The sequence below is a fragment of the Hypomesus transpacificus genome, chromosome 3, assembly GCF_021917145.1.
Source record: "Hypomesus transpacificus isolate Combined female chromosome 3, fHypTra1, whole genome shotgun sequence".
Lineage (NCBI taxonomy): Eukaryota > Metazoa > Chordata > Actinopteri > Osmeriformes > Osmeridae > Hypomesus > Hypomesus transpacificus.
In genome coordinates, this window is record NC_061062.1 from 5,325,993 (window position 1) to 5,339,294 (window position 13,302).

The window sequence follows — 13,302 nt, forward strand, 5'->3', positions numbered from 1 at the left end:
TGTGATGTTTGCACTATTTGATTTTGTATTTCAAACCACTTTTTGTGTGCATTTCTTTGTTCTTTTTGTTTAGTTATTTCTTTGTTTCAGAAGGACCAAAATATGATGAAACTAAATCTGTCTGTCATTTGACAGTTGTACTGACTGACCTGTCAGTTCAATGATATTGTAATATATTTATATAATTGAAAAACAGATATATACTTTTAATTTCAAGAATACATAGAACCATAGTTATTCTGTACATAATTTGCCCATTATTCAAACAGAAAATAAAAGATTTCTGGAGATTAAGATTCAGTTATGGCACCCAACACGTTTTGCAAAATGTGTGTACATTTAACAAACTACACATTCAACAAACAGGTTGCTCGTTGGTTTGCTTGTTGGTGGTTTTACTCTCCCCTCCAAACAACAACAGGAGAGTTCCCTTCTGAAGCGTTTTATTTCTGTCATCTGTTTGAAACATGAAACATCTGGGATATTTAGGCTATTCATTGTATAATTTTTTTGTTCAGTTATTTTTATTTATATACAGTATACAGTATATAGGCTATGCAGTCTGTATACTATTGTATATAGGCTACACACTTGAAAACAAATAAATACAACATTTTAATAAATGTATTGTCCTATAGGCCAATTATTTTGTCTGTCAGAAGTTGTACATAGACATTAATGTGTAGCATACATGAGAGGAACTATTGTCTACGTAATCAACAAGATTAGGCCTGTGAATTAGGTCTGTTTTTGCAGATTCTTCTCACACGACACAATCATCCCGGTCCCTATAGGGGACGCCAAAGCACACAGAAATATGATAACTAAACGGACAGAAAACGAATCCCAAACGGGTACAGCCACAGATTGGTGAGAACTTCAATTAGGAAAGATGCACCAACCGCAACATGAAGTGCAACAGAAACTGCTCTCGCACCAGGTAGGCAAATGAAAGAAAAGTCGAAGATTTTACGGTCACACATTTCAGAGCGGCGTCTATATTGTTTGCAAAGCCTTGCGGATAAGTCTGCCGATGTTTTAAGCGTGCCACCGTTTTCACAACAGCTGGGATGTCGGCAACAAAAGGATATCGGATTATGATTGCTTTCAGCCAATGGACACTTGCCGCAGTTTATTTAGCTGTGTGTTCTGGATATTTCTATTGTAGCATTTTTGTTGAATTATTAGACTGTATTTCTCAATCAAGTGCTAAGCGTACTCCTCAACCTGGACATGAATAATTCATTGGGACATGGAAACAGAAAAAGTACTTTGAATTCTAATGAGAGGTTTGAGTTTAGTTTAAGCGCCATCGATGTATTTCCATGCAGCCCACCAATTAACCTCCTCTTTCGCAATCAATAGTAGCCTAGGCCTAATCAATTTGTGGTCAACTTATTCCTCCGTTCATTTTTACGAAAATGATCTTGTTTTACCGTTCGGACTTTTTGATGCTTCGAACCTGCTTTGGGATTCATGACAATGTAACATTGAAATGGTCTGAATTCTTCAGTGAGCATCTTCGCCAACGACTGGAATTCAGTTAAATCAAGAGACCAACAGAGCGTGTAGTCCACTTTCCCGATGGCATGGAGATGATTGAATACTATACTATAGCATGCAGTCCAAAAATGGGCTACTACTAGTATTATAGAAAAATGACCCAGGGCCCCAATCTCGTGTTTGAGTGGCTGTCATCACTGCAGCTGTCTCAGTACTTGGAGTCCTTTGTTGACAATGGATATGATGATTTGGAAGTGTGCAAACAAATTGGAAATCCCGACCTTGACGCTATCGGGGTTCACGTTCAGCATCACCGACTAAAGTTACTCAGCGCTGTGAAGAAGTTGAAAGGAGATGACAAAAAGAAAATACCTGGCTTGTACTTCACCTTGGAGCCCTTAGACCCTGGTTCTGGTTCCCACACACTCACCGTTGAACAGGGAACTAACCTGCTGGACTCAACTCCGTGTAAGAACATCCAGAAAGGCATTCACAGGCACCAGGGCTCATGGTCAAATAAAAACAACCAGCATTTTACCAATAACGACTTTGTCAGGTATCCCAAACTGAAACTGAAGGTGCTGATTCGGGATAAATTGGTAAAAGATGGAATTGACCTCAGGAAGTCACCGTACACCCACAAGGTTTGTTGGATTCAACCATGTTTGTTGCCCTGCCAGTGATAGTGTGTCCAATTTTTATGATATTGCTGTCTGCGTACCAACAATTACTGCCCTTCTAAGGATGACTGTCAGCTGTTTTGAGGGTGTTTGTGTGGGTGTACATATATTTCTATACACCACTCACACACACACACAAACTCTTAAGGCTGTGAGTTTTGTTGACAGTTAAATAGGGTCAGTGCATTACAAAGGGAGACAAAAATGAACCATGAAGGTGCATTGTTTGAAGTCTCACACAGCATGCCTTGGAGTTGGATGGTATTGTTAACTTAGACTGTACAGTATGATTGGGCTGAGGCCAGTTACAGTCGATATAGGGGCAGTGACCCATTTGGGATACATTCAACAATCTGTTTTGCCAACAGGATGTAGTACTTACCAACTGCTAATTCATCCAAGTCCTTCTAATGCTTAAGATTTACTGTCTCGACTGTAGGATATAGATTAATGAGCCAGGCAATACAGTATGATGTGTGTGTCAGTTAAAGACATGCCTTGGATCACTTATCCAGAAGGGCTTAGATTTGGTTTCAATATTGGTGGGAACATAAGTTGTTGATCACCTTGTATGCTAACACTACCCCTGCTAGTTAGTGGATAGGACTTTTCAATGGTTGGCCCTTAAACCTACACCAGTGCTTGCCCCAGTACTGCATGAATTAGTGATTTTCTTTTGTACCTTGGTAACTTTTCTTCCATTTGAAATTTCAGACACTAACATAATACAGCATGCTTGTGCAACCTCCGTGTTCTCTGCAACCTAATGGTTGCTGTAGACTATAGGGGGTCATCATGGGCAGTGATGTGCTGCTGTGGTCTTCAACCCTTGTCGTCTTGTATGTTCTAGAATGTTTCCCTGCTCCCACACACCTGATTCAAATGATTGGGTGATTACGACCAATCATTTGAATCAGGTGTGATGGAGCAGGGAAACACCTAAAACAAACAGGACAATGGGCCTTGATGCCGAGGGTTGAAGACCACTGATGTACAGTATAGTGGTGACTGAAAAGGTGTTCCCTGCATAATCTAATTCTTCACTTTCTGCTGAAAGTGGGTTCTGTTTACATTAGTAGAGTTTAGGAGGGGTGTATAATCCAGGCGTCCATGATAAAGATCTGTCCATGCACTACTATGCTGCATTTAGAGGCTAGACTCTCACTGCTCTGTTCACTCTGTTAGCCTGGCTGGGAAATGTTTCAGCACAGAACTGTAAAGTAGTGTGTCCCCAGTAGCCTTCTCCTGCCAGGTGCGTGCGTGTGTTTCAAGATAGTGCTACCTTTTGAACTTAGATCCACTGGCACATGTACATAATGTTTATGAAATATTCACAAGCCACAAAGTGCAAAAAGGCACTCTGAGTTACTCCTGACCTTTTCCATGTCTGTATCAACACAGGCTGAGGCAAACTGTTTTTGTGTTCAGGACTTCTGGAAGCACTGCAGTGTCCGTTCTGTTGAGGATTACTCAGCAATATTGTACTGTTCAGTCTCATTCTCTTCTGGGGGTAAAAACCTTTTACTGCTCTGAAGTAGTACAGTACGATGTGGATTGATGATTTTTTTAAATGTTTATAAGGAATCAGTGATGGGAATCAGAAAGTGGCATGCAGAGCAGAGGTCCTTTCATAAGCATGTTTTGGAAATGCGTATACTGTGTAGGCTTTCATGCAAGTCCTTTACTGAAACATTGGTACAGGAAGAGAAACGTCTCCTTTTTATAGAAAGCAGAACAGCACAGAAATACAGTTATGTACATGGCATCAAACTGACATCTATACATTAAGCCTGGTTGTCCAGTTATGAGTCACTCGAACTGCCACCAACAAAGATTGATCCGTATTGTGTTGACTGCTTTTGAGAATTGGAACAGTGTGTCCCTTTCAGGATCACTCTGGGTAGTTAAGTGTAGATATTCAGGGAAGCTGTGCTCATCCAAACACAGAAGAGGTATTTCAGTGGGTTTCCGCTACATGTACAACCATCCATAACTTTTATGTACAAATGTGTTATTCTCTGCTGTCTGTTTACTGATTTAAGTATTTCTGCATTTTCTCTAAAAACCTTCAATCTGGTTCTTGATATGAGATACCTTCACGACTGCCAATGATGGAGTGTATCAGAGAGAATATGACTGATCCTAATGTTCTGTATTGTGAAGCACATTTACTGTTAACAGGATCTCTTGTCCTACACATCCCAAGTCAGTGGTTTGGAAAGAGACACTAATTAGACCCAATTCAGTATGGCTCTGTAATCACACAATGATTCACAATCTGTATGTGGGCTTTCTAGCCTGATCAATAGTCACTGGGCAGCTCTCCAACCGGCAAGCACGCTTGGCAAGGCTGCTGCGCCCGGCAGTGTCTATCAGCGACGGCTGGAGAGAAAACAATCCATGTGATTAAAGCTGGTTGTTAAGTGACCTAACTACAGGCGCCTGGATGAGACATGATGTTTTTGAAGGAAAGGAACACGGCACCTGCTGTAGTTTCTCACAGCCAAGTTAATCTAGGCCGATATTCTGTTTTTTTGGCATGGCAAGTGATGGGTGAAAGATGTGCCAATTTGAATGGTTTTAGTGTTTATACACAGTTATACATTGGATTGGTTCATCCTTAAAGGTTGTGTGTGCGATTTTCCTCATGCTGTATGGTTCAAAAACATTGGATGTTGGAAGTTGATGCTGGCAGTTGATTTTCGGCGCAAACCCAACAGTGTACATGCTGCTTAATGAGCTTTTCTACCCGATTCACATGTAAATATTCCCTATTGTCGAACCATAGCGAGGCATATGGGAAGTTGTTTATCCTGCAGGAACCCTGCTGGTGTGTACTCCCTCTAATGCTGTCACAACAATGGACACACTTCCCAGAATCCCTTACTGGAGAGCCGGAATGTTTTTAGGGGGGCAGGGGGGGGGGGGGAGGAGGAGGGTGGCATTCTAAGACCTCTGGAAGATTTGCCTGTTATGCCCTCTGTGAGACTCCCAGGACAAGCGAAACCAGCAGGGCCTTTTTGATAGAAGCTGCTTGGAGGAAAGCCAGGCTGAATAGACCTGACAAACACACAGGCCCTGCACCAGCTGACAGATGTCTGTCTTTGTCACCAGTAAATGTGCTTTTGAATGAACAGGTGTTGTTTGTTGGAACTTTATCAGTTTGAGAAACATCTGTTGGCAGTTGTTTTCTCACTCCTAACCCAGCCTGTCTGTCTGTTTCTGTCTCTGATGTTTTAGTATCTAGGGAAATCAAAGCAAAAGCACTTAACAGTTATGTATTAAACTGTTGAGTATCTACTGTTTATTTATTTTTTGTTTAGTTTGTATATACAGTATACAAAGCCAAACTGTGACTTTCCGATTTCAACCTTTGATCTCCTCAGTGGAACACTGTCCCTGATAATCCCTCAATATACAATGTATACATATTATATATGCATGAAAAAAATTGTTCTTACAGTCTATATACAGAGATACATTAATGGCTTATGTTAATGTTATTTCACTACAGTAATATATCATCCAAGTAGTTCAGTCTGGTCTCACCAGTTGACATTAGAGCAACGCTGCTGGATGTGTCACACGCATGATGTCTGGAGGGGGAGGTAGTGTTACAGAGAGCACTTAAAAGATTACAGGATCATTATGGTCTGGATATGGCAGAGCTGTCGCTGAAGCACCCTGGCCCTTTAACGAACGACCTAGATGTCTCATCGAGGGGTACAGTCCCACAATGCACCAAAGGGACCATCAGCGCTTTAGTGCTTTATCTCTCTTAGCTTTTTGTCCTCTGAGGGTTGTTATGGCTGGCCTGGTAGGGAACAGTATAGCACAGTATCAACCATCAGAGTGATTATGCAGAGAATGCTGATCTCTACATAATGTAGGTACAAAGGCATACAATAATCACTGACCTACATTTCTGTGTACTGTTGGGATGGAAACGGGGTCAGAGGAGTCGAAGTGTAAGACATCGTTCCATCTAGAGGTTTCTCTCAGGAAAATGCTGTCTGGTGGTGGATAACCATGTTCCGCAGCCTTACCAGAGCCTCATACTTTGTTGTTCAGGTAGATGGATGGAGTTTGAATAAATCTCTGAATCGAACCAGTATGTTTATTTTGGATACTTTTTTAGCATGAGAGAGGGGCACTCTTTACTGACTTAGTCTCCTTTCAAAGTAGTGTCCATTCAATTATCCCCCCACTCTCCAGCCTGTAGGGTTCCATGCCCATTTCCTGCTGGAACAATACTAAGCAGGTCTTTGAAGCAACAGGTTTGCTCTCTGAATATAAATCAGCGCGAATGAAAGGTTTCGGTTGCCTCTGCACCAACCTTCATCTCGGCAATTGAATTGGGAACCAATAATGCCTGAATATAAGCCTACCAAAGACCCAGGGCCTATGGGAGGGTAAGAGGGGGTGTTTGGTCCTGCAGGGTGTTTAGGGGGGGTCACAGTCTGGCTGTGTGGAAGGCTGGCCTGCCTGGCTACCATGTCTGTGTACCTCCCCTTGCTTCGAAGGGAGACTCTCTTGTCTACTGCTACTGTACATTTCTCTCTCTCTTTTTACATATTCTAACTCCCTCTTTCTCCTTCTACCTTTCTCTCTTACTCTCCCTCCCCAGTGCAGAGCTATTTGGTAAGGGTATTCATTGTGTATTGGAGTCAGTGGAGCAGAGCAGGCCTTAACTCTCGCCATTAGTGACTAATGCACTCGTTTCCACATGTTAGTCTGGTTGTCATTTATTTATGCTTTACATTATTCATGATTTAGGACTTTATCGCATGGTTGACTGTTTGAACATATCTGTTTGATAGCCTTGGGCGAAGAGCATTGCTATTCTACTAATTGTGTTAGCAGGATCGATTAGGTTTTTACACCCAATATTACACCCTGTATTTCTCGCTTTCTGTGTTAAAGGCCAACACTTGCAGGGGTGCTTCGAGAGCAGTTTTACATATTAACTGTGAGCTGTCTGGACTGGGGAGGTGGGAAATCCTGTTCCCATTTATGACCCAGTCAGACTGTGCCTGCGGGCTTCACCAAAGTTTCAGTAGAGAGAGTTGCGGGTTCGGGGGAGTGGGAATCAAGGGAGAGGAATTTGGGGTGCGGGTCCTGTTCTATTAGAGCTAACCCTGCGCCCCCCTACCCATGACCCCCCTCAAGACCTCTGACTCCCTTTAAACCTTGGTCCTGTTATCAACTAGCACACAACCTAAAGAACTTCCTGCCCGAGAACCTTGAGCTCCACTACTGTACGTCCCCATGTTCCACAGAGAACTGACGTGGTTTACAAAAGTGTAGATTGATGGACCCAAACCAAAATAGTTACAGGTTAATTTGATTGGATTATTCACATTTGGTTGTTAGTGTCCCACCCCATCCAACTGTAGAGCAGTGTTTTCTGTTGGTCTCTTTGTAATAATTTCTAGAAAATGGGCCACAGTGCATTTATAGACTATGGATTAGACTGAACCATGTGATTGAAAGCAGCCTCGTCTGAAGGATGCATTGGAGGGGTCCGAAAACCCGTCGGTCAGGGTTACGCTTAGCTAACCCCTCGACCTGACCCGACCTGATGGGACGACCCGATGAGGATGACGAGCATGCAGGTGAGCTTCTTCTGAGACGGTTCCTGACCGTTTGTACATAAATTCTCACCCTAACCGACTGGTTTGGCACACCTGTGCAATAATCATGCGTCCTAATCAGCATCTTGATATGCCACAACTGTGAGGTGGATGGATTTTCTAGGCAAAGGAGAAGTGCTCACTAACACAGATTTAGTGAACAATATTTGAGAGAAATAGGCCTTTTGTGTACATAGAAAAAAGTCTTAGATTTGAGTTCAGCTCAAAACAAAAGTGTTAAACTTTTGTGCAACTGTTCCATGCAAGTAGCAGTTAATGTGGTGTACAATATAGGTTTGTGTAGGACGGGGCTTTAGAATTATAATCACTTGCTAACGGTATGAATGTGAAAAGATATATGAATCCTGTAATACACCGGGAGTGCTTAGTGTAGGGGACCGGTTGCTGGGCAGATTTCACAATAACTCTCGATTTGAATGTTCTCAGTCATTTCACCAAGTAAATGAATGAAAAGGTAATGCAATAATTGTTAGATTCAGTTTACCTGAGGATGTCATGGATAGAGAATGTTATTGAATCAGGGAGATGTTTACTCGAGACCACAACCAGATGCTTTAGGATGCCCCTGCAGCAGCTTATCCTCAGGCATTCCCATCTGTGTGATAAGACTGATCCATTACCTAGGGAGACAGATGCAAGACTGGCTTTAACGTCTATCTGCCAGTGTTGTGTACTGTGTGACATCATACGACCTTTAAACTTACATGTCAGAGTTAAGCTGGATGTTTTCCTGGTCTCTCAACTTCAGTCTGTGCATAGATATTTATTAATTTACATTATTTACACAGATGGGTCTCTGTCAACCGAGAGTGTCCTTGCTCAATACACATGGAATGTTTTAATTTCTTAAAGATGTATTATTGTTCATGCTTTATTGGACAGTTGTAGGTGAAATTTGACAGGAAAGGCAAAGAGAGAGTGAGCAAGACATGCAGCAAATGGCCATGGCCGGATTCGAACCCAGGCCGTTGCGGTGTGGCCTGATAATAAACTGAATACATATTCAGTTTATTATCAGCTTGTTTTCCTTGACCTCCTGAAAAACCCCCAGCCTTCTCCTGATCCTGGCTTGATGGAGGACACAGGGTATGTCTTGGCTTGGCTTAGCTCCCCCCCCACCTGCCCCCCGCAGGCATCCTCTAACCTCCCTCCAGATGTACTGCATCAGATACAGTCGCACAGGAAGTTCCTTGGCTGCCCAACAGTAACAACATCATACAGTCATCCCCACAACATCATCCACTCATCCCCCCTCAGGAAATGGCAGGGGCGGATGACCGGGTCACTACTGCAGTGCATAAAGTGTGCCCCAGATATGACCCATTTACCCCCTTCCCCGCGCGGGAGGGTCGAGCCTCTCTCCACCGTGAAATTTCATATAAAATCACTGACATTGTTGGAGTCCTGTGCCCTTCGTTTCTGAAGAAACATCACAAAACAGACCAGTGTTTCCCCTCGTGTCCATGAGCCACTGACCCAAGATACACAATTGTAAGCGCCTGTGGTTTCGTTTTTTTCCATTCAGGATAACTTTCTGAAGGTTTCCTCAGTGTTGCGAGACGTGAGGTGAAGGCACGGTGTTCGTTGCCTCGACACAGCTGTCTGTTCTTTGAGGACCGTCTGTGCCATGTCGTTTTGGACCGTACAAGAACAGGACTTCAGCATAGTGGTGCTGAGTTGTTTCCCCTTTATTAAAGATGGATGGATCTCTTTCTGTGTCACAGATCCAAGATCATAACAGGCAGAAGGCTTTACAATGTTCCTGCATAATTACACTTGAGAAGACGCAAAAGTACAGATTTGTTGTTTTTGTTTGGTTAAATTCTTTACAATCGATTTATAAAGATTTTCTATACAGTGTTGACCGTATATGGTAGTTCCATGCTTCATGCATCAGTGCCCACACACGCTATACACATCTGTGTATGGACTTTTTAATAATCTGTAGACACACACAATACACAGTATTGCACAGTACAGTATTAGACAGTAATATCTGTTGAGAGAAACACATTGCACATTTGTAACTCGCTCTCCCTTGGGTGTGTACATCCAGATATTACATATCTGACACAGAAACACCAGCTGTTAATAGTAATCCCAAACAGATTTATTTACAAGGCTGTTAAATCTTCCTTGATATTGACATCAAAAGTCAAATTGACATCCAAGGTTCCAGGTTCCTTGGGGTGAATATCAGCAATCATTTACATCATTTACAGGCGAAGTAAGGTGAAGTTCCTTGCCCAAGGATACAACGTAATTTGGCACAGCTGGGAATCGAACCAGCAGCCTTCTGAGTGATAGCTTGATTCCCTAACCGCTAAGCCATCTGACTCCCAGCAAAGGGGACAATGAACGACTTGAACTTGAACATGGTTATAGTTACATTCATGGTAGTAGGTAAGCCAACATGGAGCCATGCCTTCTCTGTTTATCACTGGGCAGGCTGCCGGACTGTAGGACCTGGCCTGCTATTCCTGGAGCTGGAGCCTTGGGTTGAACACTGCTGCCCTGCTATGGAGATGGCTCAGCAACTGTCACTTACACAACAAGCATATGTGTTAAGATGTGTGGTACTTCTCAGAATTGTAAATTATCCATGCATTCATCTTACTACTCTTAGAGTCAGAGAGGGAATTATCTCTTTAGTGATAACATTGGATAATGAGGGCAAAGTCATCGACCTTCAGGAAGTGTACAACAACGCTCCCATGCTTGGCCATCCTACCGGCCCCCATCCCTCTCCAGCTGAGAGAGACTGTGCGTTTAGCCGCCCTGTGAATAATGGATGCCCATGTTACCCCCCCTATTCTGGATACACTGGAGCACAAGGCCCCTCAGAGAGCTACGGTTTGCTAGTAGTGGAGCACAACTCTTGGGACCACTGATGGGCGTCACTGGGCTGCAGATGCAGGTCGAGGTAGTGGCACGTGGCAGACGTGTGTGTGTGTGTGTGTGTACGTACACACAAGCCCAAGGCGAACTGCCTGTTGAAGGAAGAACAGAGAGAGAGTGCTCTGGGCAGAAGACATAACTGTGAAATATGAAAACATTAGGGTGGGTGTTATCTCATGGAGTGAAAGAATCAGGACAAAATAAGAAATATTGCACACTGAGTAAGTGCATTTCTGAATGAAATGCTAGCGTTAAATATTAATTGGTGTGTGTGTCTGTTTTATTTATTTTTACAATGACATCTCCTTTTCCCAGGATGTAGGAAACGACATGTGACAGATTTCCTTCTCCAGACTTGTATAGGGACCTTTGCTCACTTGGCCTTTTGTGATTGTAAAATGTCAACTCTGAAAAAGCCAAAACATTCTGTATAAAACATTAAAGATTAGAACCTTCTGTTTATCCAGTGTTTATGGAGTGCTATTTGTTGTGTTGATTTGCATCCACGATTAGGATTCTCTTGTAATCAAATGAGTAAGGGCTGTTGGAGCTGGATGGACGTGTTGTAAAGTGGTGTTGTTGACCCTTTCCAGTGTTGCTATACTTAGTCCCTTAATCTCTCAACAACAAGTCTTAACCGCATCTGAAATTGCTGCCATGTGGTTTCATGCCAATTCATACAGTAACGCTATATGAAAGATTAACATGTGCAAGGTCAACAGGGTGGCATGCTCAAGGAAGTTTCCGGAAATAGTGTGGGCAGTTTAGAAGTTGTAGTCTTGGAGCTATCCAGTATTGTTTCAGGCCTGTGATATTGCAGTGGGCATGGAAGCATTTTGGTGTTTCATCTTGAGGGCATTCCTGTCCAGAGGGACACAGTGAACTGTAGTTCTTGGCGAGGCTCACCAGAAACACTCTACTGACAGTCGACATGCTTTGTAGCTCAACTGTCTCCATCCAAGCCACTGTTTCATAATGAAAACCACTCAGACTTTTTTTCCTGTCACTGGTCCAGCCGTCTGTAGCCTAACCATCCCCTTCTCCCAAACCTCTCTCTGTCTCTTTCTCTCTCGGGTAATCCCTCTGTCCCTCCCTTCCTTTCTTCCCGACCACAACAAGGAAGGTTGTTGATCTATTTGATATCTTACTCTTATTACTCTGACCAATGTATTCCTACTTCATTCTTCTTCTAGAAATATGGACATTGTTCCAGGCATCATTCGTGATCATCATGATCGTTCCCTGTCCTGTATTGGCTCTCTGCCATGTGGTGTCACGTCTAATGGGAATCCCCCAGTTTGAGCAGTGCGATGGCCGGGCTGCCGGCACCACAGATAGCCAGAAGGGTGGCTTCAAGGCTGAGGAGAGCAGGATGCGGGCATGGTGCTCCACTTGACCTCGACAGCTGAAAGCCAGAGTGGACAAAGCACACAGGCTTGTGGGTAATCCCTCCGTCCCTCCCCTCCTTTCCCCCCAACCACAACAAGGAAGGTTGTTGATCTATTTAATATCTTACTCTTATTGCCCTGACCAATGTCTTCCCAGTTGATTCTTCTTCTAGAAACATGGACATTGTTCCAGACATCATTCGTGATCATCATGATCGTTCCCTGTCCTGTATTGACTGTTCTGTCTGTGAGCCTTCTGAAGATCGGCTTTGATGTTGACCTTACAGTATGTACACATTGCTGCCTGTACTGGCATATCTGCCACCGTCATCCAGCAAGGAGAAGTGGTACTGGCATAACAGCGTCTTCACCAGCTCATTAGTTATTCATGGGTATACAACTCCTCTAATGGGAAAGACAGTTGTTTTACTTATTCATGCTGTGGTTGACAGCAGTCAGCCCTAGCTCTCCCAGAGTTCCCAACACGTTTTACGTCTCCATGGCGATATTCCTGCCTCTTCATCTTGTGCTTCACGAAGGACAGCAAGTCTCACAACCCAGGTTTATTTCTGTCAGGTGTCACCTTGAAGCAGTCGTTGGACGTTGCGTGTACCTAGGAGAACGGGCCGGATTTATGTTCCCCACTCTGTAGATACAGGAGGAGGATGATGACCGTGGAACAGGAAGAGGAATGGGATTCACTGACATTTAGTCACATAAGTGTGATGTGTGCATCATCTGACACACACCACCGGGGGATACGACTTCCCAGCTGGAGACCGTACTCATGTCTTCCTCGGATTCTTCTCTTCCTTCTTTTCTCCTCCTCTGCTCCTCCGACTCCATTTCCTCTTTTCCTCCTTCTCAACTACTGCCATGGATTTAGCAGACACACACAGGCACAGTGTAGAAGAATGAAATACTGCTAGAGAATGTGAACCAAATACATGTAATTCCCCACAAAGTCGGCATTCGGGTCAACATTTGTCTCAATTTATTTATTTCCAGCTGCTTTCTGTTGTCAGGCCGAGCAGAAGAACATGTCATCGGAACATGCTGATCCTTTTTATCCCTCCACAAATATTTTCTGAGCAAAGCTTTGTAACAAAGCAATACTATCGAGGCAACACTCAATCCGTACTAACGTCCAACCTTTAAATTATGCAATGGCACAGAGTG

The 13,302-nt window shown here is 43.4% G+C and overlaps 1 protein-coding gene across 1 annotated transcript in view; it reads left to right on the forward strand.

Annotated features, from left to right (window-relative positions):
* Nucleotides 1–877: 877 nt before the first annotated feature.
* The window catches only part of sash1b (SAM and SH3 domain containing 1b), a 40,996-nt gene continuing 28,571 nt past the window's right edge, over nucleotides 878–13,302 (forward strand). The window contains exon 1 of the mRNA XM_047047577.1: nucleotides 878–2,147. Coding sequence (XP_046903533.1) covers nucleotides 1,659–2,147 — 489 coding nt within the window. The 5' untranslated portion in view covers nucleotides 878–1,658. The remainder of the gene's footprint in view (nucleotides 2,148–13,302) is intronic.